Source organism: Lonchura striata, chromosome 17 (genome assembly GCF_046129695.1).
Source record: "Lonchura striata isolate bLonStr1 chromosome 17, bLonStr1.mat, whole genome shotgun sequence".
NCBI classification, from domain to species: Eukaryota; Metazoa; Chordata; class Aves; order Passeriformes; family Estrildidae; genus Lonchura; species Lonchura striata.
In genome coordinates, this window is record NC_134619.1 from 14,948,091 (window position 1) to 14,974,571 (window position 26,481).

General features: G+C 47.9%; 1 protein-coding gene across 1 annotated transcript in view; it reads left to right on the forward strand.

The window, feature by feature from the left end:
* The window catches only part of LOC110473786 (fer-1-like protein 4), a 50,598-nt gene that overhangs the window by 23,817 nt on the left and 300 nt on the right, over positions 1 to 26,481 (forward strand). The window contains 28 exon segments of the mRNA XM_077787094.1: positions 1,927 to 2,043; positions 3,149 to 3,301; positions 3,538 to 3,715; positions 4,323 to 4,447; positions 4,834 to 4,968; positions 6,070 to 6,243; positions 6,489 to 6,562; positions 6,564 to 6,588; positions 6,888 to 7,049; positions 7,380 to 7,539; positions 8,310 to 8,404; positions 8,796 to 8,831; positions 8,833 to 8,928; positions 9,531 to 9,579; positions 10,749 to 10,798; positions 10,869 to 10,925; positions 11,279 to 11,375; positions 11,378 to 11,409; positions 12,109 to 12,219; positions 12,666 to 12,793; positions 13,266 to 13,436; positions 14,162 to 14,316; positions 14,507 to 14,549; positions 15,910 to 16,008; positions 16,289 to 16,530; positions 21,183 to 21,463; positions 22,196 to 22,296; positions 26,159 to 26,376. Coding sequence (XP_077643220.1) covers positions 1,927 to 2,043; positions 3,149 to 3,301; positions 3,538 to 3,715; positions 4,323 to 4,447; positions 4,834 to 4,968; positions 6,070 to 6,243; positions 6,489 to 6,562; positions 6,564 to 6,588; positions 6,888 to 7,049; positions 7,380 to 7,539; positions 8,310 to 8,404; positions 8,796 to 8,831; positions 8,833 to 8,928; positions 9,531 to 9,579; positions 10,749 to 10,798; positions 10,869 to 10,925; positions 11,279 to 11,375; positions 11,378 to 11,409; positions 12,109 to 12,219; positions 12,666 to 12,793; positions 13,266 to 13,436; positions 14,162 to 14,316; positions 14,507 to 14,549; positions 15,910 to 16,008; positions 16,289 to 16,530; positions 21,183 to 21,463; positions 22,196 to 22,296; positions 26,159 to 26,376 — 3,364 coding nt within the window.

Consider the following 26,481-nt stretch of genomic DNA (forward strand, 5'->3'; position numbering starts at 1 on the left):
GATCCCCCTGCTTGAGGATTTCCCTTCCAACATGGTCCCAGAAGGGGACTTGGTATAATATGGTTGCAAAAATATCTGGGAAGCTCTGTGACACCCACCGGACAAACCTTTTAACATCTGATTTTTTAAACTTTTTATCCCCCCCAACTAGGATGCCCACAACTTGGGAATATAGTCTCCTCTGTGGCAGGGTCAGCTTTGCACCCATGCTGACAGATTTTAAGGTGTGCCACAAAGTCTACAGCCAGGAGAATTACAACAAAAAAGAAAAGACTACCCTGAACAACTTAGACCACCTGCCCTTCAAGCTCCCCACACCCCGGGAAAGGGAGTTATAACAAGAATGTGGGGTCTTTCCCCTACACCCAGTGAGCAAGAAAAACTCCCCAAAGAGGGAATCCCTCCCCCCAACCCTGGGGAGAAAAGGAAAACCCTTAAAAAAAGCAGGAATTTAAGCCCCAAGGACCCCCTCACTCACCAGCAAAAAGGGTCCGGCCACGTCCAGGCAGAAATGAAAAATCCAGGCTGCAGACATGCCGAAGGGGGCACCGACTCCGGTGGTGCCGACCGGAGCTGCCGGTGCCTTCCCCGGGAGCGCCGCTCACTAAAACGTGGGTCTGCTCCCACCGGGGTAATTTGACGGCCGAAAGGATAAATCCACGGGTCTCCTGGACTCTGAGGGTCCTTTTCCGTGGGGTTAGGCTCTCTTCTGGCCCCTGGGGGGAGCCAAATTGCCGCTTCCCCGCCCCAGACCCCTGTCCTCAGCCCCGGCTAGCTCTCCTGCGGGGCGAGTAGGGTGAGTGGAAGCACCCTCCGCTGTACCCGGCTGGGCTTTGGAGAGAGCTTTGTGGGTCCTGAGGTCGCTGCTGATTCCAACGGCGAGGAAATGAGGAGAGGCACTTGTTGGGGGCAAAAATCCAATGTTTATTGAGGTCCTGTGGGTCCAAAAGCACCGGAGGGGGCCAGCCAACAAATGCCACTCAGGGGTGACGGCAACATAGGGAGAGGGAGGGGGGCTGATCATCCAGTGGGGAACAGACAGGAGTGACTCTTGTGGGGATTGACATCTGGGGGATCCAGTGAGGGATGGACAGGGTAGGGGTCCCAGGACCTCATCCAATCACTCGGTGCCCTGGATGGAAGTTTCCAGAGGTAGGGGAAGGGGCACCGAGTGACAGACAAGGCATTCGGGAGGGGGCAGGGAACTGGCTCGGCACCTTCCAGGGAAACCAACACTTGGGGAAAAGCGGGAAAACTCAGGGAGAAACCAATACAGTATGGGGGTACACTGGAACAAACCATGACAGAATAAAAATGTAATAAAACATATAAAACCGCAACTCCACAAGAACCCACCTAAGAGATGAGTTTTCTGGCCTTGCCAGTCCACAGTGGGTGTACACCCTGAATTTCTTCTGGATTTCATTATTAGTTTTGATTAATCCCAAAGTTTCTACTCATATGTGTACACTATCTCTGATATGCACTAATAATGGTGAAAACCAATCCCTGTGTTGCAGTTTCCTGCAACTTCATAATCCCACACTACTGTGGCCCCAAGTTAATCCTTGGCCAAAGTCTCCAACAGGCACTATCTGGAGCCTCAGACCACCAGCTTCTGGAATGTTTATTCCTTAGATATCTTTCTGCTCCAAATGATTTTAAAGCTCATGGACTTCTGTTACTGGATCATATTGGCGAGGCTGATGAGTTACCATAGTCTCCAGTTCATGGCACCCTTTTGCTAAATGGCTTGTGACAGGTTCATGGAGGTTTGCTCTCAGCAACTGGGCAGTGAGCCATGATGAGGTCAGGGTGCAATGGAGCGAGATGGATGTAGTCAGCACAATAGGCTCCCTGCAGACTCCCCATGTGGGGTGGTAGTGGGGCAGGGCTGGTTGTGTGACAGCTGTGCTTTCTCTTCAGATCCTGTATTCAAAGCAGGGGCTCCGTGTGAGGCAGCACCTGACCCAAGACAATGTCAAGGAGAAGGTTAAGGAGACCAGGAGGATCCTGGCAAAGATACGCTTCATGGCTAAAGAAGTACAGTGGCTCCTAGGGAACCCTGTTCTGAGCTGGAGAGGGTAGGCAAGGAGAGGATACTGAGCTGGTTGCTAGGGCTCTCACCAGTTTAAACTGAAGCTTTTCCTCTGCTGTCTTCCCTCACTATGTAAAATTCCAAGTTCCAGCTGCTGGAAGTTACCATGTGATAGCTCTAATGGAGGGATGAGGCCAGGCAGCTTTGCAGGGCTGTTAGTGGTGGAGCAGGGCTCCAAGCAACTCTGCAGTGGGTAGGAGGCAGAGCTGGGCCAACTCCAGGCCTCCTGGGCCTCTCCACCCCACCAGCCCAAGGCCTTGTCTGCAGCAGACAGTTTGCCTTGGAAAACTTGCCTGTGCTGCCTGCACTTCCACCAGGGTCTGACCCTAGATACTTTCTGCAGATTCAAACTTGCATTGGAATAAATTCTCATCCATAGCAGAAACTCTCCACATTCAGAGTTTCATTGTTTGTATTTTACGTAACTGAAAAAAATCAGTGTGTTGCTGTAGCGTCAACCAGAATGTCATGTTTGCTGACATAAGGTGGACAGATACTGTTGAAGTTTGGAGAAGTCTTTCACCAAGTGAAATAATTTTCACATCTTTAGCTATGTGAGGGTAGAGTGATATATAATTGTAGTGATGGTGTTTTTCTTCCCAAGTCACTGTTTCTATGATGGAGCCCTGCTGCTCTGGGGATGATTGAAGACTTGCCTGTCCACAGGAAGAGGGAAATGAATTCTTTGGTTTTCTTTGCTTGTGTGTGAAGCTTTTTCTTTCCCTATTAAACTGTTTTTATCTCAATCCACTACTTCTTTCACTTTTACGTTTTGAATCTTGTTTCCAATCACACCAAGAGACAGTGAGTGATGGGCTGCATGGTGCTGAGTTGCCAGCCAGAGTTAAACCACAAACACCTCCAGAGCTATATTGCAGGGCTGACTTTCAGAAGTATGTGGCCAATGTTAGGTCCTTTATTTCTGGATCTCTAAACTGCCATTGCTCAGCAGTCCCTCCCGTGAGGAGACAAAGCTTTCACCATGTCAATAGAAGGAGGATGACACATGCTGTTTCTCTGATGTGATGTTCCTCCCTTCCCTCCCTCCAGCCTCGGTGCACTCTCCCTGATGTACTCATCTGGATGCTCAGCAACAACAGGCGTGTGGCATATGACAGAATTCCTGCACAAAACATCCTCTACTCAGTAGTTGAAGAGGAGAAAGGCAAGGACTGTGCAAAGATCCAGACTGTCTTTATGAAGGTAGGGTTTATACCAAAACAGTGTGCTCGTTTGCTTCATGCTGTTTCCCCCTCCTTGCTTTCAGCCCTCCTTCCTGAAATCCTGGAGTTCACAAGGAAACACAGCTCTCACTCCACCACTGCCTTTTGCCTCTGCTGATATGGTGCTCTCTCTCCTATGCTCTTTGGTCAGTCCCAGGCTGATGGTGATCATCTTGGTCTGAGATGTGAAACCTGCTAAACCTTCTGTGCTTTCAGGTCCCTGGCTTACACACTGGTGAGATTTTTGCCAAACTGGAAATCTACATGTGGCTTGGGGTAACCAAATACGCGAAAAACTGTTTGGCAGAGCTGCCTGAGGAGTTCCTTTCTGAGAGTGAGCAGGAGATAGCCCAGCTCTCAGCATACAGCCCTCCCAGCCAGCTCAACAGGGATGGTGAGTGCAGATACCAGTTCTTCACATAAGCAGGAGAGCAGGGAGTTGACAGGTCCCATCCATAGATTAGCGTCTGTGGTGATGTATTGTACCCCCCCAATCCTTCACCTCCAGGCCACACTGATCTGGGAATTGTAATATGTCTGAGAATTAGGACCTGATCTAGGGTTGTCTTCAGAGCATGACTGGGATAGGCACATACAATTTGATCTCATAAGGATGTATTTGTACATTTACAGGTAAAGCAGCAGACAGGATGGGCCTTTTGTAGGCATTGAATATGTTACCAAATTGGCAATGAGCATGAGTTCTGCCCTTCTGATGAGGCTTGGTGGTGCTCCCCTGCAGTAAATGCTCATAGCAGAACAGTGCACATTTCACATGTTGTATGTCATGTACTTCCCAGAGATGTCTGCAGAGCCCACTGAGCTTGTCTGGCTTGACTAAAGCTTTTGAGATGTACTGGCCTGAGAACCACAGTCCCTAGAATTAGTAGCTGTTTGTCACAGAATGTGCCCACTCCTATCTGGCTGGCCTTCTCCTTCAGACATTTTTTTGGCCTCATACAGGACTTTTTTGGGGACTTCCTCTCTCCTTTTTTTCCCAGACTTCAGCTATTTCCAGCTCTGAGCCCATCTGTATCAGGCTCGAGGGATCCTTCCTGCAGATGATAATGGCCTTTCAGATCCATTTGCAAGAGTGGTGTTTTCAACTCATTGCCAGACCACTAGGGTGAGACCACTTAAACTCTTGCCTCTGTCATCTTGGGAACCTGGGGAGAGAAAAATGACTGTGCCCTCACTGACATGTTTAAAGCCAGTGCTTTGGCAGTCCTTCTGGGACTTTTGTATGTCCAAGCAGTCAGGTATCTATGCTCTGAGCAGTGTGGATATGTTCAGGGAATATTTGACAGTCATTGAGCATGGTCTCAAAGGTTGAGTGGCATGTACTAGTTGACCTTGAGTGCTGATCCCACACTTTTACCACATCACTCCTGCTAGCCACCAGCTGCATGTAGCTGTGTGAGAGAGGGAATCAGCCCAGAGTTCCTCACTTTACTGCATATGATTTATTTCCACTGAGTGTGGAACACTTGGGCCTTCTGTCTCCATCTGCAGATGCTGGAGGAGACACTGAGCCCTATGTGGAATGACCTACTTTTGTCTGACCAGGTCATTATTGATGGGAAGAAAAAAGAGTTGAAAACAGAGACCCCCATCATCATAATCAACCTTTTCAGCCACAATAAATTTGTAAGTATGCTGCCCTCCTTCTGTTGTTTTTGGAAGAGGGAATGCAGAGGATCTCTGAGTGCTGCCACTTCTCTGGTTTCCATGGACCAGCTTGGTGCTTGTCCACTGCTAACAGTGATTCGTGGGGACTGTGGCTGAGGTTGAGACCTTCTGACTCAGAGATACTCTAAATTCATCAGAGGCTGATGAGTACTTGTTGGATCCAGGATCTCTTATTTTTGAATAAACATGCCTCCTTCTTTGGCAGGCTCACATTGCAGAAGGCTCATATCCTGAGGGAATTGATATTGCTTTTAGGGCTATTCCTTCCCCTGTGTCCCCACATGCCATCGCTCATCCCTCCTCAATCCTCCCTTTTCTCTCTTTATTAGTGCTTTAAAGTCACACTGTCCCCTATAGCCTCTTTGTTGTCCTAAGTCTAATGACATAACTTGCACCAGGTTCTCCTGTGTAACTCAGCAGCTTTCCTGTGGTTCCAGTACAAGACAAACCCTGTCATATTGGGATGAGTCCAGAGGAGGCCACCAAGATGGAGCACAGGACAAAGGAGGAGAGCTGAGTGTATTCAGCCTACAGAGGTTGAGAGAAAGCCAGTGTATTTTTGCTGTCTGCAGCTACTTGGTGGGAAAGGATGGAAAAGCTCAGTTCAGATTTCTCATGGAAGGTACCAAGGGGCTCAATGGCAAGCAATGAGCACAAACTGGCAAGGAAGAAAATCCATCTTGATATAAAAAAGCAATTTTTACACAGAGGTAGAACACATGCTGGGCTTGTAGCTCAGAAAGCTTGTAGTGTATCCATCCTTGGAGATACTCAAACCCTGTCTGGAGGAGAATCTCAAAAACCTGATCTAGCTTTGATGTCCTCTGTGCATGGTGCCAGGCCATTTGCCAAGTTCTGCATGGAGATGAACTGGGAGTTAAGTGGAGCTGCTGTAGACATGCCTTTATCTGTTCCTAGCTCTGGATGGAGCAGAAAAAATCAAAGCAGATGATAACAAAAGTAGTCTTGTACTGTCCCAGATTGGCTGGAATTAGTGGTGGTCTTTGAGGTGGTGAGATACCACATGGATGATTTGAGTAATTTCCCTCTTTCCTGCAGGGCTCCCCTGATTTCCTTGGGCAGGCCTTTGCTGTCCCACAGGTGAAGCTGGTCGATGAGCCTTATACTAAACCTGCCCTGCAGTTCTTCGATTTCTACAGAGGCAGCAAAGCAGCAGGAGAGCTCATTGCCACTTTTGAGCTGATTGAGCTCGATTACAGTGGCTATTTGGAGGTAACAGGCTTGTAGGAAGCTGTACATGTCTGCCAGCTCTCTGAGGAGAGCTATGTGGGTGAGGAGCTGGTTGCATGGGGCCCACCAGAATTCCAAGTTGGAAGCCATATCTGGCTTTCCAAAGAGAGGAGGCTGCAGGGACAGCCTGTGAGCGTAGAACTAGAAGGAGGGAGAGAGGGGGCTTGGTATGGCATGGAATAGAAGTGACTTGCATCACCTGCTGTGTCGTGGTTCCACGTGTTCAGCCATCAGTGCCTGAGGATGTGGAGCCCAAGGAGCCCAGCTACCTGGAAGACCCCCATGCTGGACGGTTCATCATCAGTACTGAAGGAGTTCTGCATAGAGGTGCTGCACTGGCTTTCCCCTCAAGCTGCCCCTGGGTGGAGGGCAGGGCTTGGTGAGGGAGTCAAGTTTGAAGGTCAAATGTGCCTGTGAGGCCTGAGAAGATGCCAGAAATGGAGATGCTTGACCTCCATGAGGGGCAAACCATCTGAGTAGTTCAACAGGCAAAGCTGCTGGGCAGCTGAGCTGGGAGAGCAGGCCTGTGCCTCTTCTGGGGACTGTGTCCTATGGGTGGGGGAGTGGCAGCATGGACATAGCAAAGGCTGGCATGTCTCAGACAGCAGCTTCATGTTGTGCTTCAGATCCTGTTCTGGGGCCTGAGGGACCTGAAGAGAGTGAACTTGTTTGAGGTGGATGAGCCCCAGGTGATCATTGAATATGCTGGTAAGAAGGTGGAGTCAGAGGTGATTGTGTCCTACAAAGAGAACCCCAACTTCACTGAGCTGGTCAAATGCATGGATGTAGTGAGTGGGAAGGTAGATTCTGCCATGCCAGGGTATACTATGGCTACTCTGCACCACCTCTCTACATGGGACAACATAGAAGGAGGGGAACTGCTTCCAGGATTTTGCTTTCCCATGACCACATGGTTCAGCTGCGGAACAAAACCTTTGTGAAATTGCCCACCAAGAGCCATCTTAGCCATGGCCTGTCACTGCAAGGCTTTGATTTTTGGGCATAGCTGCAAGGTGCCAGCAGGCTTCTCCTTATGTGATGGGGCTGCCATATTTTGATAGCTCAACACAGTTTGATCACCTTTACTCCTGTGAACCCCATACATAATTCTTTTGCAGGAGCTTCCAGAGCAGATATACCTGCACCTTCCCCTCAGCATCTTTGTGGTGGAAAAGCGTGCTTTTGGGCGCACTGTGCTTGTGGGTAGCCATGTCGTGTCTGATGTGATGAAATTGTCTCCCAGAAGGCTGGAGGAGGAACCAGAGAATTTTCCCAAAGGTAAGCTACTTGGAGAGGTTCTCATGGAGACAACAGGCAGGTTTTCCAGTGGCAAAGATCCCTGGCTCTTCCACTTCCTCTTAGCCAGGCAGCAGAATCCTCTCCCTGCAATCACAAGGTCATAGACTCCACAGAATGGTTTAGGTTGAAAGGGAGGTTAAAGATCATCTTGTTACACCTTCTGCCATGATTAGGGACACTTTCCACTAGACCAGATTGCTCCAAGCCCTGTCCAACCTGGCCTTGAACATTTCCAGGGATGGGGCAGCCACAGCTTCTTTGGACAACCTGTGCCAGTGCCTCACCACCCTCATGGAAGAATTTGCTCAATGAGAGCTCCATCTTTAGGGAGCTCGTCCACTATGACTAAGGATTGAAAAGTTTTCAGTTCTCTCACGTTATCAGGTCAAAGTCTGTTCATTGGGTAATAGCTTAGCTAAATAGCTCTGTGATAGCAAAAGCCAGCACTCCTGATCTGGAAGCATGAAGAAGAAGCCAAAGATTGATCCATCTGTGTCTATTTCTGAGTAGGGAAGGTGTATCTCATAATTCTGAATTCCTGGGAGTCAGCAACAAGCATATTGGTGATGGTGGCCAATCTCAGTACTGTAGTTGGATTTCCAGCAGTATTTTTGCAGGGTGTGTTTTGAAAAGCTTTAAAATCAATCAGACTAGTGCTTTAACAGGGAGGATCTTCCTGTGGCCGAAAGTAAGAAGTAGTGGGCAGAAATAAATGCATGGAAACATGAAGTTCTTTATTTTCATCTCAGCTTGCAATGTCTCATCTCACCGTCTTCCATCTCAGACTGTGGTAAACATTGGACTGGCAGCTGGTTCCATCACTCACTCCCTTAGTTTCGTGAAGGTGAGTGATGTGTTGGGCCCAACAAATGTTGAAGTTTGTAAAGCCAAACTGTAGATTACAAGCAACAAGGAAAAAAGTTCAGAAATTCAGTGTTAGGTTTCATCCACCAGGTTTTTCTCTGGACTGAAACACTCCTCTCTCCTGCCTGCTCATTGGCAGTGCCATGTGCTGGGGCTTTGGCACAGGGACATTAAGGAGGCTTGCCCTGTACCTTGAGAATGGCTTCTTTTGTAGCAAAAAACAAAGCTGGAGTCATGGGCAGCTTTGCACCTCCTGTGCTCTGCCTGAAGGCTGAGCCTTTGCCAGAGGCTCCCAGGGCACTAGAGGAGAGTGCATGACTGTCTGGTGTGGCCATTTCTTCCCTCTGAACCCTTTTCTCTTTTCTCTCAAGGCTCCTTTGAAGAAAATTCCTATCAATAAGCTTGTAAAAAAAGGAAGATGAATATGAAGAGGATAAACCAGAACTGGAGGAACTGGATTGGTGGTCCAAGTACTATGCGTCCCTGAAAGAGATGTATAACCAGGTAATATTTTGTGACAGTTGCCAACAGAAAGGGAAAATAGGTTGCACTGGGTTGAGGAAGATGTTTTCAACCATACTGAGTGTCACAGGATCTCTCCTGACATGGATCTGCAGGAATATGTGAACTTTAGTGTAGCAAGCATACTTAAGGTAGCTAGGTATCAAGCATCTACCAGGTGGGCTGATATCAGGAGGAGATGGGTATTGAAACATCTCTGAGGCTCGGTGCTCAAGTGGTGTGAGAATGAGGCAGCTCCTCTTGAGGGTCTCCTGAAAATGTGATGTTGCTGACTTTAACAGGGACTTTCATGCTGCTTATTCTGTCCTGGTTATGTCCTAGTATGTGTTCTGGGAGGAGGTCTGCTCCAAATTTCCTTCCTTGCTCTGTCAACTTAAATTCCAATCAAAAGAAGCTAACAGGAGGATCTGGAGAGAAGAAAAAGTTATTAAGACACTCGCTGGATACCATCCTGCTATGATGTTATTGCTGAATGATTTAATTCTATGTATTACTTACTCTGCTGGCAGGAAAATGTCAGTGTTCTGTGCTTAGAAGGGGAAGTGTTTTCTGTCAAGGATCTGAGGTGACTGTGTGTGTTTCAGGCATGCAGTGATGAGGAGGATGCTGAGAATGATGACTTGAATGATGCAGGTGAGTTCTCTAGCAATACCCCACTCTTTAGTGGGAAAAACCACAATTTTATACCATCCCAGAGGGTACTGGGCTTGTGAGAATGGCGTCTGTGCAGACAACACCCTTGCAACATTCAGCTACAACAACATAAAAGTGAGCAGAGAGGCTGAAGACATTGACATGGGCTAACAGGCTATTTCAAGTTGAAAACACCAAATTTTCCTGAAAAAATTTGGAAAATAGAAAAGTCCTGGAAAATAATGGAGTTCTGTAAAATGGTGTTAACGCAAGTGCTTTCCTGTGCAGGCAAAATGCAGAAAAATTGTCTGCAGGGATGATGGGATTGTCTAGGTGAGACCAGGAAGCAGTGGTAGGATGGAGAGAGGATGACAGACAGGAAAAACTGTCCAGGATCTGGGCATCACTATGTGCTTATGGGGTACTCACCTGGGGTGCAGGTGAATCAGGTAACAGGAGGTACCAGAGGTAATGGACAGTAATAACAATCTTTTTATGATCTGAGAACAGTGTTACAACTGTAGGTTCAGGTTTGCAGTGGTGCAAGCAGTGACTCATATGGCTCTGACCTGGGAAAGTGCGAAGTATAAAAATGATGTAAATACAATTTAAGGAGACTTTGAGGGTACCTGCATTCCATTAGTACTCTGGGGATCTGGAGCCTTGGGGAATGGGACAAGGACACACCCATTCTGTCCTTGGTTTGGTGGTGCTCCTGAGAAAGGTCTAGACACAGTCTCTTTCAGCTGGCTGTGCTGAAAGTGGCAGTGATGCTTTAGTTAGAAACCCAAACCAGCAGGCCAGCAAATAACCACTCTTACAAAGAGGAGGGTGGGCTCTCCTCTGTGCTTTCCCTGACAGTACCTGTGAGCTGGCCCAACCACCTTCCATTTGGTTTCTGCCCAACTCCTGTCTGAATAGCAGCCATGCAGGCAAACAGGTAGATAGGTCTATACCAATTTTTGTCCCTCACCCATCCAGCCATGCCATAGTGGGAAACAGGAGATGCCAGAAGGACACCTCCTACAAACAGCAATAGCTCCAGTTGCGTGACACAGGTCAAAGCCCTGGGTGAAAGCAGAAACTGTGGCTGGGGTGATTTCATGTAGAGACCCTTGGTATGACGGGTGAAATCAGAGTGTTTCCTAATCTCTTACCGTCATTTCTAGATGGAGGGAATTTAAGTGTATCTTCCATTGATATTGAAGCAGAGGATGAAGCAGTGATTGAAGCTGAACATGCTCAACCCAAGAGGAAGCTCTTCCAATGATATTGAAGCAGAGGATGAGGCAGTGATTGAAGCTGAACATGCTCAACCCAAGAGGAAGCTCATTGCCACCCTTCAGGTGATAATTGGGATGACCTAGTCACTTTCAGCCCTGGCCATTTGTCCATGTCTTCCTCACCTTCCTGCAATGGAAGTTATGCTGGGAGGAGAACCTGCAGTGTGTGCTGAGGCCCCACCATTGCTGGACTTCGATACAGCTAGTAAGACCTTGGAGCCAGGCTGAGATGTGCATCCACATCCAAGGCAGGCCCTAGGGACATGCAGGAAAACCATTAACACCCTGCACTGAGTAATACAGAAGTAAGGTAGGACTAGGTGGAATGATTGAAACAGAGAAAGGATGGTCTTTCTGACTCTCCTTCCCTTTGAGATGGCAAGAAAAGGCCCCAAATTACTTTCTACCTATTTCAGATCTACAACTCTGAGCTGGAACATGAGTTTGGTAATTTTGAAGACTGGTTGTATATTTTCCCCCTTGATCATAGCAAAGCAAATGAGGATGAAGATGGAAAGAGAATGAACATTATGTGGGGAAGTACAAGGTACTGTTTCATTTGGATGACATTTGTGCTTCTTGTGGAAGAAGATCCTTATGACCTGTATTTCAGAGCAAGCCAACACCAGCAAAACCTTTCAGAGTGCATGGGTGTGCAGTGTGGGCTGGGTAGGGTATTGTTAGTGCCTGTTGAAGCAATTTTACTGTCCTACTGTTGTTATCTTATAAATCCATCCAATTTAGATTTTTTTTAGCTGCTACAAAGAGAAAGCATGCAGCATAAAGGACTCATTCTGGTTGAAGACTCTGGTTGTATTCAGTATGCATATAAGTATTATATAAATAAGCTTCACTGGTTTTAAGTTAGGAAACTTATTTAAAAGAGGTATCATCCTCCAGTCCAGGAGCTCTTGAAGACTCTGAGATATTAACTACAGAAGCTGTAGCTGTCCCTAGAAAATGTTTGGTGTCCTCTCTCTTTGGCAACCCAAAGTGCCTAGAGGTGCTCCGATCTGACACTGGCAGTGGTACAACAGCCTGCAGCCTAAATTGCAAGCAGGGATTGCCTGGGACATGTGGACATGATTTGACCTTTGGAAAGGACTGTCCCCATGGCATGGGGTGTCTGTAGTGAAATGGGGAAATAGCTCTGATTTTCTAGTTGGCAGGTGAAGCTGGTGGCTCCAGTCCTTTCTGAGATATTCCCATGTATATCCAGCTGTTCCTTGAAAAGTGTTTTCTGCAGGGCTCCTTCTATGTCTACCCCACTGAGGAAGCTGTTACAGAGCCCAAGGTCTCCCAGGGCATTCCAAGGAACAGACCCATCAAGGTTCTTGTAAGAGTTTATATTGTTAAGGTAAGTCTCTGGTTGAGGTGACAGTAATGCTTGGCAGTCTCTACCCTCCCTGTGGTCCTTCTGCTATTCTCTGCTCAGTAAATGCAAGCAGTGACACTTGTGAAAAATGTGATGCTAGCTTGAAGCCTCTGCTAGTGGAAGGCACCTACATCTATATCCTGTCCGTGAAGAATCTTCCATGTTTTATAGCTTGAGGATGGGCAGATGGGCATTTCTTGGCTCCTCACATCTGCCCTGAGATCATGAACAAGTAGGTGGGTCCACAGCTGAAGACATCAATGGCTTGTAGAGTGAGGATTTGTGTGGGAACAAGTGGCTGTTTCACTGCTGGGGTAGTTGCTGGAGGGACCTGACCAAGCAGGCTGGGGTGGTGTCAGGCCTGTGCAGTGTTCCTTGTGCAGGCTGCCTCCACAGCTGTGTTCAGCAGTATCTCTTGTATGTTCCAGGCTACAAATCTGTCTCCAGTAGACCCCAATGGCAAAGCAGACCCTTATGTGGTGGTGACTGTGGGGCAGCAGCAGAAGGACACAAAGGAGCAATACATCCCAAAGCAGCTCAATCCTGTGTTTGGAGAGTATGCAGGAAGGTTTCATCTAGCAGGTTTAATAAGAACAGTGCAAATCTAGGGCTTGAAATGTGGCTCAGCATGTAAGGTCTTCTGTTCCTTTCTGATGGAGAATTTTGTGTTTTTACACAAAGCCCTTGGGCATGTCCCTTGCCTCCAGCTATCTCAGGAGCCATCATACTTTGGGTTAGGAGACAAGCACACCCAAGGACTTGATTTAAAATTGGAAGCCGAGCATTGGAGAGGTTTTTCCCTAACTCCAGGCCCTTTATCCAAGCCATACATTCCTGGAAAAGTAATTTCTTTGTTGGAACTTGCACACTGAAAATGTCACATACTTAATTTAGAGAGAACCAAAGTTTATCAGAGGCCTTTAAGTTGTCAAATACAGTTCTTAAACGTGTAAGATTATCAAAGCAGAGCCTGTGTTTAATTTCTATCCTCTTTGCTAACTGCACTTTCCCTATTTGATTCTGTCTAGAGTTGTGGAGCTGACAGTCTCCTTTCCCATGGAATCAGAACTCACTGTGGCAATATTTGATCCTAATTTGGTTGGATCTGATGATCTGATTGGGGAGACCAAGATTGATTTGGAGAATCGATTCTACAGCAAGCACAGGGCCAACTGTGGAGTGGCTGCACAATATGACTTGTAGGTACCAACGAGGGCCATAGACATTCTTACCTGCTACATGTGGGTAGCAGAGGTCCTCCTGTTTTGCAAGACAGAATATGCATTTGCAGGTGCTCCACAGATCTGCTTTAGACACCTACCAGTTTCCTGTGATAGCTCTAATTCCTATGGCAATCTAATACACTTTGCATAATATAGCAAAAAAACTTCTTTATTCCTTGCACATTGGTGTTCTGTGAGAAAAATACTTGCTTGACTCTGACCTCTTTCAGAAAGTACAGCAGTTTCTTTGGCAGTATTTTGTAAGTAGCAACACACAGGACATTTGATTTCCTTTGGCCTCCTATGTGGATTCTCCAGTATCTTCAGCCAGATTTCTGCAAACTTCTTTTCTCCTACCCTGCTATTGGAAAATTAGGTGTGGGAATGGAGTTGAGTACCCAGTGCAGCTGAAAATTCTTTCACACTTAGTAACTGTATCTAGAATTGCTCCTGCTCCTAGCATTGCTTCTGCTGCTCAGAAGCTAATAGCTGTGTGGGGTGCAAGTCCAGCTTGTTCTCTGTCAGAAAAGAGTTTGTTGAGCTTTTCATTCATTAAGATTTTTTGTAACCTCTTTAAGCCCAGGGTTTTCCCAGTGAAAATCTGGGCAGGGTTCTAGTGACATAGCCTGTGCTTTGGGAAGGAAGGCTGTTTCACAGCCTAGAAGCTGAAGAAGTTCTTGATGTTTTCTTTTTCCATGCAGAAATGGCTACAACATGTGGCAAGATGCTTTTAAACCCACACAGATCTTGGATAGTTTATGCAAGAAAAACTCAATCCCTGCTGCTGAGTACAGATGGGAGGAGATCAAAGTGGACAATAAAATATTCAAGGTCCCTCCAGAGGCTTTTCCTGAAGGTACAGAGGGCTTGTTGAACTGGGCCCTTAAACATCTGCCTGTGCTCAGCAATGCACGTGTTGGTGGGTGGTCTGGGAGCCCACAACCTTCCCTGAGGTGTCCAGGCTGGCTTCCTGACTATGTGCCCTGCATGGCCCAGTTTTTTTGGTCACTGTGGGGTGCATCCTTGGTTCAGTGCCATCGTTTCAGTGGACATTGTTGCACTGGGAGAAGATGTGATCCAGGCCATTAGGTACCAAAGTGGCTTCCCAGGCAGTGGGTGGAACAGAGTAAACCTACCTTCAGACCACTGCTGGTCATGGAGGTTTGTTGTATGCCAGATTATTCTTGTAGCTGGCACTATCACAAAGCTGTACCTTCATCTGCTTATGGTAAAGCTGTACCTTCATCTGCTTATGGTCACTATCAGCAAGATAAGGAAGTCCTGTTTGTTTGGGGTTATGGGTGTTTTGGAGTTTTTTGGGGATTTTTTTTTGTTGGTTGATTTGTGTTTTTTTTTTGTGGTGATGGTTTGTTTGAATTTCTTTAGTTCTTTTGTTGTTCTTTTTATTTTTCTTTTTTTTTTTTTTGGGGGGGGGGGTCTTGTTTTGTTTTGTTTTGGGTGTATTTTGGGGAGCACAGGGGAGGGGGAAGGGAGTGTTTTTTCAGTCTTCATTCCTGTTTTTAGCTGGCTTTCTCCAGGAATGCTCTGTGCTTCCAGTGGCTTCAGGTGCCTGGAGTGATTCCACACTGCCCCTCTCTACTGTTGATCTCCACCTTGTGGGCAGCTTCTGCTTCTCATTTGCTGTTTTCTTTGTTTCTAACTGGCATGACAAACCCTGAGCCAGGGCCACAGATGTCCAAGAACACAGCAACCTTTCAGCTGGTAGAGGCTGTCCAAGAACAGCCTCTACCAGCAGTGATGGAGATCTTTCCTCATCAAAGGCTAGGCCCTGCTGCTGCCAACACCTGTGCAATTGAATCCAAGCTCGAAGAAAGACTAGAGCAGATGTGGCTCACATGTGGATGGCTGAGTACTGCAAGGCAATGCTATATAGCCTGTAGGAAGGATGATTCCTGACCTTACCTGCTCAGAGTGAGGACACCTACATGTATGACAAACTTTACTTTCTCCTTGTTTCAGTGCAACTGGTCCTCAGTTTTCTGGTAGTTTCTATGACTTATGCAAAGAAGGGAAAAGAAATCCTGCTCAGGAGAGGGCAAGGAGCTTCCAGAAGCCATTCCTCCTTTTTTTCAGGTCACTGGATAGCTGGAGAGGGAGAAACAAAGTGCTCTCCTAGTGTTCCCTGACAGCTGGCTCTGGTTCCAACACAGCTGCAGCTGGTGCCCTGTGAACCTCTGCTGTGCTTGAGCACTGCTTGAAATGGTTTAGGTCTCCGACTGTGGTGTTTGTCTTGTAGGGTTGTAGTGTTCACAAAGGGTTTTATGCCTGCCAGTGAGACTTCTGGGCTGTCCTTGGTGGGAAGAGCAGGGGGAGCCACACTGCTGGGAAGTTTCAAGTCCTGCTGCTCTGGCATTGTGCTCAGGCTTGATCTGCCCTCCCATGCACCAGGGACAAGGGCATGTGTTTCATCTCTGTGTCCTTCCCACAGCTATGAGCTCTGTGTGATTATCTGGAACACAGACAATGTGATCCTTGATGATGTCAACCCAGTAACAGGAGAGCCTTCCAGCGACATCTATGTGAAAAGGTTTGGTGGGAATGAGTGGGAGGTCAGAGCCTGGCTGCCCTGCTCCCTGCCCTTGCCCACACACTCACTTTCCTCCTCTGAACGTCTGCTCCTCCTTGCCTTGGTGTGAGGTGCCTATCCAGTCCTCTGCATGGGCTCCTCTGTAATCTCAGAGATATTGTCCAGGTATTGCTCTGGTTTGACCCTTTCCTGCTATCCCATGGGGTTCAGTGCTTCCATCCTTCTGCTCTGCCTCTGAGGCTGGCTGCAAGGGTAGAGAGTAACTGAGTTTCTCCTGCAGCTGGATAAAAGGTCTTGACCATGACAAGCAGGAGACAGATGTTCACTTTAACTCCTTGACTGAGGAAGGCAGTTTCAACTGGAGGTTCATCTTCCACTTCAGTTATCTCCCAACTGAGAAGGAGATCACCTACAGGAAAAAGGACTCTATCTTCTCCATGGAGGAATCAGAGTTTCTGGAACCGGCTGTTCTGGTCCTCCAGGTCTGGGATTATGACAGGATTTCAGCTAATGACTTTCTAAGTATGATGTTACCTGCTGGAAGGAGGGTGACCTGTCCCTTACCTTGCTGGAGCATTACAGCATTTTCCCTGTGGTTCAGCTCTCTGAGAAGGGACACTAGGATCATCAGATCAAAGTCTTCAGCTCAGCAGTCATCTGGGCTGGTTTTTCCCACTTGAACTACTGTGGGAGGGGACTTGGGAGATAGTCCCCCTGAGTTACCATGGGAGGTGACAAACGTGTAACTTCCCGCCTCCCCTATTGCCAATCTTTTGTTGTACCTTCCCCTCGTTCCTGTCCATCATTATGTAATCCATTCCCCAGTTCTAGAAAGTTCTTCATTCTCTGTACCTCCATTGGTTCCTTCCCTGTAATCACTCCTTCCCCTTGTCCCCATTGGTTTTAACTCCATCACTCATCATCTACTCCGCCCCTGAACCCTTCCCTCATTGGATGTTTCCTACCCTGACCCTCCTTCCCAGCTACAGTTATATTCCTCACCTCGCCCACAGTTCAGTGCTCTCAGTGCGAGCTCCCTTCCAGAGAGGTTGTCTCCCCTTGCTCCCTGATCTGCCTTTTCCTACAATAAACCCTCTTGAAAACAATGTTGCCTGAGTGTCATCGCGCCGTTGAGAGGAAGCCTTTTAGTGCTATCTGGCTCCTGAGGACCTGACCCTGTGGCATGCCCGGTGGTCAAAGGACCCAGGTGCATCAAGCTACAGAGAAAGCCTGGACATAGGTGTGGGAACTCAAAATGTCTCTCAGACATTTTTAGAGGTTCCAGGCCTTGGTCAGAAGCATTCTGGACCCTGGCAGACAGCTGAAAAACAGCTGTGATTTTGAGTTTGAGCCATGGAATGAATTACCAACTTTGGAGGTGGAACAAGCAATCACAAAAGGTTAGATAGTATAGTAAAAGTAGTTACAAAGTAGAGGGGAAATTTTTTTAGTATTGTACAGGGGGGTTTTAACACATATACAGGGGGTTTTTCACTTTGTACATGGGGGTCAGAAGTTCTAAGATGGAGGAAAGTGGGCTGATCCTGTTCTTCCTCCTTCTTTTTCCTTACCTCCATGTTCGTGGTGATGTTGGCACTCACAGATTGGTTTAGAGTAGAAAAACACTTGGCAACGTAGGTAGTAGGTATTGGGGAATAATTGTAAACATGTTATACGTAATATATCTTATAAGAGATAGCAGCAGCCCTGGGCGGAGAGAGAGACGAAGAAGACAGCAGATAGAGAGGATGTCAGTGTGTGTGTGTGTGTGCGCCTCTACCCAAGCCACTGATCAAATAGCCGCAGTCCAAGAACATAATCTGTTAGATAACTAGCAATAAATTGCCTTGAGACCGAACAGCTAAAGCCTGCGGAGTTTTTCTTTGGAAGCATGGGTTGGAGGAGGAATTTCACCACCATATGAGACCCCAGAGCAAGGCCGGGGTTCTCACACATAGGCACCTCCCCTACACAGACATGTAGCTTGCATGCTTGTCCCAGGGCCTCGGTGTATTTTTTCAGTGCCTGTCACTGTCATGGTTTGACACTGGCACAATGCCAATGGCCCCATGAAAATGTGATCTTTCTCTTGAATGCTGTGAAGTGGAATTTAGAACAGAGCAAAGCAGGCCTAAGCTTAATAACTGGAAAAAAAAATTTATTAAGCTATTACCACAAAAGAAAAGAGAAAACTAAAGAAGGGAAAAAAAAAAACTACACAAAGATCAAATGAAAACCTTGCAAAGCATTCCTCCCCCCACTACCCAACTCCAACAAACTACAGTGAGACACAATCTGGACCCTAATTAGGTTTCCACCCTCTAGACAATCAATACTCAGTCCATTGAGGGAACAGAGTCTCTCCTGTGCTATAGACCCCCCAAGAAAACACAGCTCCACATCCTGTGTTTCTATGTTACACATGGCACTGCTCGGAGAAAAAGTTTGCCATGGTGACTCTTCTCCTTTCCATGCACAGTGCTCTCACTACTAATGCATGGATGGACAGACTGCTTTTAAGATTTTTCTTTTCAAGGATGCCCTGCCAAGATGGGAGAAAACAACAGTTCAGTTTTTCATTGTTTGGGACCACAGTCCCCCCCATTTTCCCCTGGGGCTGAGGGCTCAAGAACAGACATTTTCTTCTCTTTCCTTTCTAAGACAGGGGGCGCCACTACAAACCCCCTAACCTTTTCTTTGTTCACTCTACTTTTTGTCTTTTTCCCAGCTGAAGCAAGTCTCTTAACTCACTAGCATTCTCCCAAAACACAGTCTCTCTTAGAAGAGAAAATTAGTTCAGGTTGTAGCTAATACGGAAAAGTCTAGCCAAAAGCCACTTCTTGTCCCCATCTCATCTAAAATTCCTCCTTCTAACATCCCAGGGTCTAAAGTGTCCCTCTTCCTCTCTTTCAAACTGAAGAGGGGAAAGGAAAATTCACAAAGCTTTCATTTCTTAAGGAAGGGTTAAAAGTCTGAACTCCCAGAATAGCTCGATGCCCGGACATCCAGCAACTCCCGTGCACTAGACACCTTACAGTTCCCCCCGCTCCTTCTTCCTCGCAGTAAAATTACTGACAGAACTGCTACTGTCTCTTTTTCTCTCCCTCTCTGGAGAGAAACTCTGGGGGGAGGGAACAGAGACATCCCAGATTTCTTCCACCCTTCTATCTGCAGAGACTAGCCCAGTTCCAGTCCCTCCACCCTTGGCCTACCTTTGTCAGGCCATGGGGCTTCCCCTCCCCCACCCAGCTCATTATTAGGCAGAAGAAACTATACTACACACTAACCAGAACCAAAAAAAGCGAGTTCCCCTGAGAATTCTACTTTTAACCCCTCTGTGTTCTCAGAAGCATGTCTACTTTCAATTGGTCAATATCTAAATTGACCTCTTCCTTCCGGAAAAAATTCTCTTTCCGTGTCAAACCACAACAGTCACACCACAGGAATTCCAGGTTCTGCTTCCTCACAACCTTTCCAATAAACGTGCTTGTTTTGTGCTCTTAGATACATAGATCTCAGAGTCTGGGCCTAAGAACATTTTTCCAGGACCTTGTATTGTGGGCACAGGGACAACCTGTGTGAGACTACAGACAACCTTTGTGAGACTATTGTCACTTGAGTTGCAGCATCCCATTTCTAGGGGCTCAGAACTCCATGTATGTTCTGGTACGTCCTGGTAATCAGACCTGCTGAGCTGGGCTTGCAGCAAGGCCCAGTGCCAAAACAAAGCTAGTGGCGATTCCCCACACATTATGCTAGCACAAATACTGCTGATTCTCTCCCACTTCTGCTGTTGTCCCCAAGCTTATGCTGCTCTGTTCAGTTGTTCCTCCCTTCTTCAAATGTTAACTTCCCTACTAAAAGCATCCCCTTTCCCCTACTATCTCCTGGGCATGTTTATATTCTCCTTATATGTCAGCCTTTCATCGTGTATTGAAGTGGCATTACTGCTTGAGCACTTACAGTGGTTCACCCATGAAGAATTGAGGTACTGAAGAAAGCATTAACAATTCCAATGATTTCCAGCATGTATAATCTCAGGAACTTCTAAATAGTAAGGGGCTTCTGCAGAGTTTATTGCAATTTCCTGCCCCAAGAAGGGCTGGATGCACTGTAGGTCAGGTTGCTTAGGACATTTTCTGGGTGAGTTTTGATTATCTCTAAGGATGAATTCCTTGCATGCTTCTGGAACCCTTTCCATGGCTGCACCTTTCTCACAAATCTCAGGTTTTTTACTTGCAGCATTTAGTGTCTGTTGCTTTAGGTGCTTTCATTATCCATTTCTGAGAGGAGTCTAGCTCTGTCTGCTCTGTAGCTTCCTTTAGACTGTGAGGAATGCAATAAGATCTTGCTCTTGACCTCTCTTCTCTGGGCTGAACATATATGTGTCTCTCACCCCTCTTGCTGTGGCACCTACTACACCTACTATCTCAGCAAATAAAAACTATTTAGTTGACACCTTTCTTGTATTGGGGGTCCAAAACTGGGCACAGTATCCAGATGCAGGCTCACTTGGAAATGTGTAGGGAATACTGGGCTCCAGGATGGCTTTGATGAATGGAGATGAGAGATCTCTGAAGTCATCCTTCCCAACAGAAATGAGAAGAGAATACTCACATCCCTTGTCTGCTTTTACCAGTACAGACCAGGATGTGGTAAGATTGTTCTGTTGCAAGGGCTCAATGCCAAAATGGGACAGCTCATTCTGAGCAGAACAGAGGCACAAGGCCAAACAGCAAGATGAACTGAGGCTGTTGCAGAACTGTGATAAACTTGAAACCTTTAAAGCATTTATAATTTTAAATCATTATAATTTTATAAGTTTAATTGACATTTCCAGGAATTAGAGAGAAAGATCAGCTTGGACATGTGAGGAGAGCAGGGTGGGACATGATAAAGGGGTGAAAATAACTCACCATATGAACTCTCCAAACAGCCCTTATAAAAAATGAGATAAGACCTGGGGCTTCTGCCTCTTAGTCTCTAACTCCTGAGCTAGTATTTTCTTATGCAGAATTTCAGGTTCTCCATCTGTAAATGTGCAGGGTGCTGCTAGATCATTGCAGCAGCTGGGACCTACTAGTTGCAGGTGGGAGTGTGGCAGAGACAGCCAAATGTCATGTGGAGCTGACCTCAAGGTTTTACCATATGATCTCCTCTTCCTGTGCCTGCAGGCTCCATTGAGCTGAAGATGCATGACATGGTGCGGGCAGCAAAGAGCTCTGAGCATTGCACCATCAAAATGACCAAGGAAAACGCAACACCTCGAGTCTCCATCTTCCGCAATAAGTGCTTGAGTGGCTGGTGGCCCTTCATCAAACTCAGAGATCAAGAAGATGACAAGAGAGAGGAAAGGGACTACAAGAAGAAGAAGAAGAAAACAAAGTGGAGCAACTCAGTCAAACCAGAGGACATGGAATTCACAGACTCCAGTGGGAACAAGTACTTCCTGACGGTAAGGTGGGGAGCTGGCACTAGAGCACAGCCAGTTTTGCCTCTGCCTTGATATAGCAGCCTATCCTACATGCACACAACCTACAAGGGCAGCAGTGACCCAGCTTCTGCAGGATTCTGAAGACTTCTTCCATCTACTGCTGGTCCAGCACTTTGTCTACCCTAAAGAACCAGGTGCTGTGGCATGCAGGGGTGTCTGACTTCATGTATTCCTCTGAGCTTTCCATAGAGCTCAGTTCCATGAGGGGATCTGAATTTGTTTAGGAATTTTGCATTTCCACTGAAACACCTTAGACCATGTTCTCCTTGCTCGCTCCTACTCCAAAGCAGGGGGCATATGACTCCCCATCAGCCAGTCAGGACAGCAGCAGAAGCTTGACCTGGGGGTCTCTGCCTGCCCAAGACAGGTAGGTGCCAAGTGACCAGGGACGAACTTGCTTCTGATACCCCTGCTACTGGACCACTGTGTGTCCCCAAGGGTGAATTTTGCTCAGTGCCACTGTGGGAGGGCGCAGACAAATCAGATAGTTGGGAAGTTCATTAAAATAAAGTTCCTTGTCTGCAAAACAGTTTCTTACCAGGCCACGGTTTCCACTGGCTGTGAAATAAGACTCTAGTCAATGGAGAAAAAAACTCTGAGCCATCTGGAATGGGACCTGGGAGAACAATACCCAACTGTGGCAGGATGCGTTACAACACATTCAGCTGGGGCTCAGACATATTGTCTCTCCAGAGTAAGGTGGAAGCAGAGTTCCAACTGCTGACTGTGGAGGAGGCTGACAAAAGTCCTGTTGGCTTGGGCCAAAAAGGGCCTGAACGCCTGGAAAAGCCCAAGTGAGTATATGTATTATCACCTTTAGGTTGAACAGAGAGTGCCATGTTCTCAACGGCTGTTTGTATGGAAACCAGGAGTATCGGCTTGTGTGGAAGCCAAGAACAATCACTGAGGCTGTGAGCAGTGGGATCTGCAGGAACAGGACTGCCAGGGTTTTCCAGAGCTCAAGTGAGTCCACAGGATTTAAGGCTACAGCACCTGACCCAAGATTGATCTAAGAAAGATACTCAAGGCAGCTGTGCCATAACATTGCTTGTACAATGGTCAGGTCTGTCTGTGTGAAGGGATCCCTTTTGTACAAGGGTGAAGGACAGCTAGTATTGGTCCCACACCATGGGTTGAAGAGATGACAGCTCTCACATGCCCAGGCAGGCTAGCAGACTGAGGGCTGAGGCAGGGTCTTTCACAGCACAGATCATTGACAAATGTGTGAATGCTGCCAGGAGAAGCCCCAGGGTCTCTAGGATGGATGTCTGGACAGCTGGAGCCTCTGGGTGCATTGTGAGGAACCAGCCTCATCCCAGCAGATCTCAGCAGTATGGGAAGCATGGCGGTGATGAAAGGTGCCAAGCACATGATGCACAGGCATAGGCTGCTGCACCCTGATGCTGGCAGCTGTTGGAGTGCCTTGGAGCTGCATATCTCCCATCTCCTGGTAACATGCTTCTCATCCGAACCTCCATGCTATGTCCTTCTGCTTCCTGGCCATGTCCTCTTCCCCTGCTGCTGCTCTACACTCTGTCCAAAGTTGTGGGTCTCAGATTCAGTCAAAGAGAGAAACTGAGAGTTTCTAGCCAGGCAGAAACTTGGGAAAGAGTTGGAAAAGAATGTAAACAATTCTTTATCTCTCTTGTTCACATTGTTTATAGTTTATAGTTAAGTTCTATCACTGCTCGTCAAGCACTCTGCACCAGTAGTGTTGTTGTTTTCACTTCAGGACCAATAGAATTGGTCCTTATGAAGCTCTGTATAAAAGAGCGGTGCTTTTGAATAAACCGGAGTTTTTACTCTCAGCAGCCTTCTGAGTCAGTCTTCTCATTCCTGTCCTGCCTCAACAGCGACACCAAAGTCCCTTCCCTTTCTGGCTCCTAGACTGATGGTGTGTTTGTTGCTCGCACCATACCATGGTGAAGAACCAGATTACACTGTGTTGCCTGATGTTGGTGTTGTCCATCTGTGATGAAAGGTGTGAGATGACCAGTCTGATGATTGCCGTGCCTGAAAGTCATGGACCCCATCTGCATATCTGACCCAGCACAGCAGAACAGTCTGGCCCACACTGATGCCTCCAGAAGCCAGATCCATGTTCTGGCCATGCTTGGGATTATCACCCCTCTTCCTTGGAGGAGTAGTTTGGTAGGCAGCCAGAGGCCAGAATCAGCTCAGCTCCCACATCTGCCAGTACTAATCCCCTTTGGTTTTGACCTGAATTGATGTTGGCCCTAGCAGTTTCTCTTTTCAATAGTGCTGTGATTCCTTGACGTTGACATCTCCCTGCTACATGCTGGGAATGCTATCCCTGTGTTGTTTATAATTCCAGGTTTTTAGCAGGTCACAGGGTGAAATTTTGAACATGGAGAAGGGTGCAGTGTCTACACTGGCCTTGCTTCTCTGGGCTGCAGTAGACACCTTTCTCCCTGAGGACACTGCAAAGGCAGACCCCTTTCCTTAGGGACACCTTGCTTGGTCTTGAGATCATGGTAAGCAGCACTGATGGCTCCCTGAGCAGACCTGCCCTGGGAAACTGGGACCCCATATGGTGCACCTGCACATGCCTGGGGCCTAGTGCAAAGAATCAGCTGCCTCTGTAAGGATGCTCCAGCAGAAGGAGGCATCTTCTGGATCCCTCTCTCAAACTCCCAGGAGATGCCATACTACATTTCACAGTGCTCTGTCCTCTCTGAGCCAAAATTACATCCAGGTGTGCAAGAGTCCTGGCGAGGTGCTGGATGTACAAGGCTGTTTAGAGCTGTGCATTGCTGGTGTCAGTGAGCCATCCCAGCAGGACACACAGAGGCAGCTTCTCCCACCCAGAGGAACTTCTGGTACTTCTTCATTAAATTCCTGATTTGGCCTTGGGAACCTGACTGGGGCATTCAGCTTCTAGGCTGCATGGAGAGGCCGTGCTGGAATGCCAGAGTGACAGGTACTGAAGCAGGGACAGCAGCTCTGACCTCACAGTACTACCCACAGTTCTCCCTCATAGCATGGGCAACATTTCCTCTTCCCTTTGCAGTTGCGACACTTGCAACAAGCACTAGAGAGACTACCAAGCCCAGAAGCATCACCTTCACCCGTTAGTGCTCAGTGGAGTGGGTGCTTGCAAGAGTACAAAAGATTAAGTCATAGGGACTTGTGACTGCCAGCAGGGAAAGTGTGAGGGCTCTGGTAGCCACCTTGTGGGAAGAAGAGCTGGAATTTCATGGCAGCTTCCTGACTGGGTGAGCCCACATCTGGGTTTCCAGTTGCACTGGTGATGGCTTGTGCTTCCGCCTTTAATATGGGATGATGGTTCCTTGGCTTTTAGAAGCAGGTATTCCCTGCTTCAGCCACCTAGTATCATGCAGATTATCCCATTCTGTTCTGTCTCCCATCTCTGCTGGTTGCCTGAACCCCTGTGTAGTAGATAGGGACAGGTGAATGGAAGATCTTGGGATGTGACGAAAAGAAAGACCCCTTCCCCCTCTCCTCCTGCAGCATGTTATCTACTACCCCCAAAGAATGTAACCACATCTAACACAGTAGTTTTCCACTCCTGACTAACCCTAGAGACCCTACCAACCCCCCTGACATAGCAAAGTCCCCCAAGACTATTTAAACCCATGAGATAAGATAATAAAGGCCTTTTGACCGTCCACCACACTGGTGTCAGCGTCTGTTGTTAGCCCGAGTAGCCCGGGCGAAACCGGGCTGCCGTACTGTTCCTTGCAACCAGGTCGCCTTGCCTTCCCCTGAAGGCAACATATCTGGTGCCGAAACCCGGGAGGATTCACTCGGATAGTGGGTGTCGCCTGGACGAGGGGCAGCGGCCGGAGCGGTGAGACTGTATCCTCAGCGGGGGAGACGTCCCGGGACCCGTGATCGTCATGGACGCCATCGCAAGGGTCGTAAGTGCGATTCATAAGCAGTGGGGTATTAAGTGCAGGCTCAAAGACTTTTATCTTGCTATAGCAAGGCTCCTTGAGCTTGGGGCAATTGACTGCCCTGTGGATGTTTTGCATCCGGAGATATGGGAAAAATGCACAGCCACGCTGGCCGAGGACACAAAATCCTCAGACAGTGGCAGAAGCCTTAAGGTGTGGGGCAAAGTTGAAAAAGCCCTGCACAGAGCATTAGAAGAGCAGGAGACATGGAGCGTAGCGTGCACGTGTTTGTTGGTTACACCCAAGCTAGGGGTAGGAGCAGCAATGCAAACCGCCTCTGAGGGCGGTCTGCCTGGGAGCAAGGACCCGGGAGGGCCCGGCGCGTCACCCCCCTCCCCGGGCCAGAGCTCAAACCCCCCTGCGGAAACCTCCCAAAAATCTGTGATTTCCCCATTCGTCTCTCAGCGACCCATTGCCGGAGGTGCAGCAGCACACGGAATGCTTTTGGCAGGGGCTGGCGAGGGAAGCCAGAGAGGCAGAAACCGCGGCTCAGGAACAGATCCTAACCGCGCCACCACCCTACCCCACTGAAAATGGCGCTGGCGGCCAAGGAGAGGGGCGGGGTGCGGGCGGTCTTGGCGCGAAAAGCCCGGAGGCGCAGGGTTTTACGAATGCGCATATGTGGGAGAAAGAGGAGGAGAGCGGCAGAGGGCACGGAGCCAATCGGCAGCCGCGCCTAACGCTGCTACCATTTAAGGGAGAAACCCCCCCCCTGAAGGAGGCAGGGCAAGCCCGGGGGGCGGGAGCGGCGCCACCCCCGGGTGGAGGGGCAAGGTCGGAGCCGGACAAAAAGGCACCGAGCCCCGGAAGTGCGCTGGCATTCGACTTCTGACTCTGAGTACAGTGGCAGCTCCGGCAGCTCGGAAGACCAGATGGAAGCCAACTGGGACTCTGAGACGGAGGAAACAGAGCCAACGCGATTTAAAACAAAACTGAGTAAAGCTTTAAGCCGCACTGAAAAGCAACCACAATACGAACCAGCCCAGTTTACCGACTGGGGAGAAATAAAAATAGCCTGTGCTAAATGGTCTCCAACAGCTG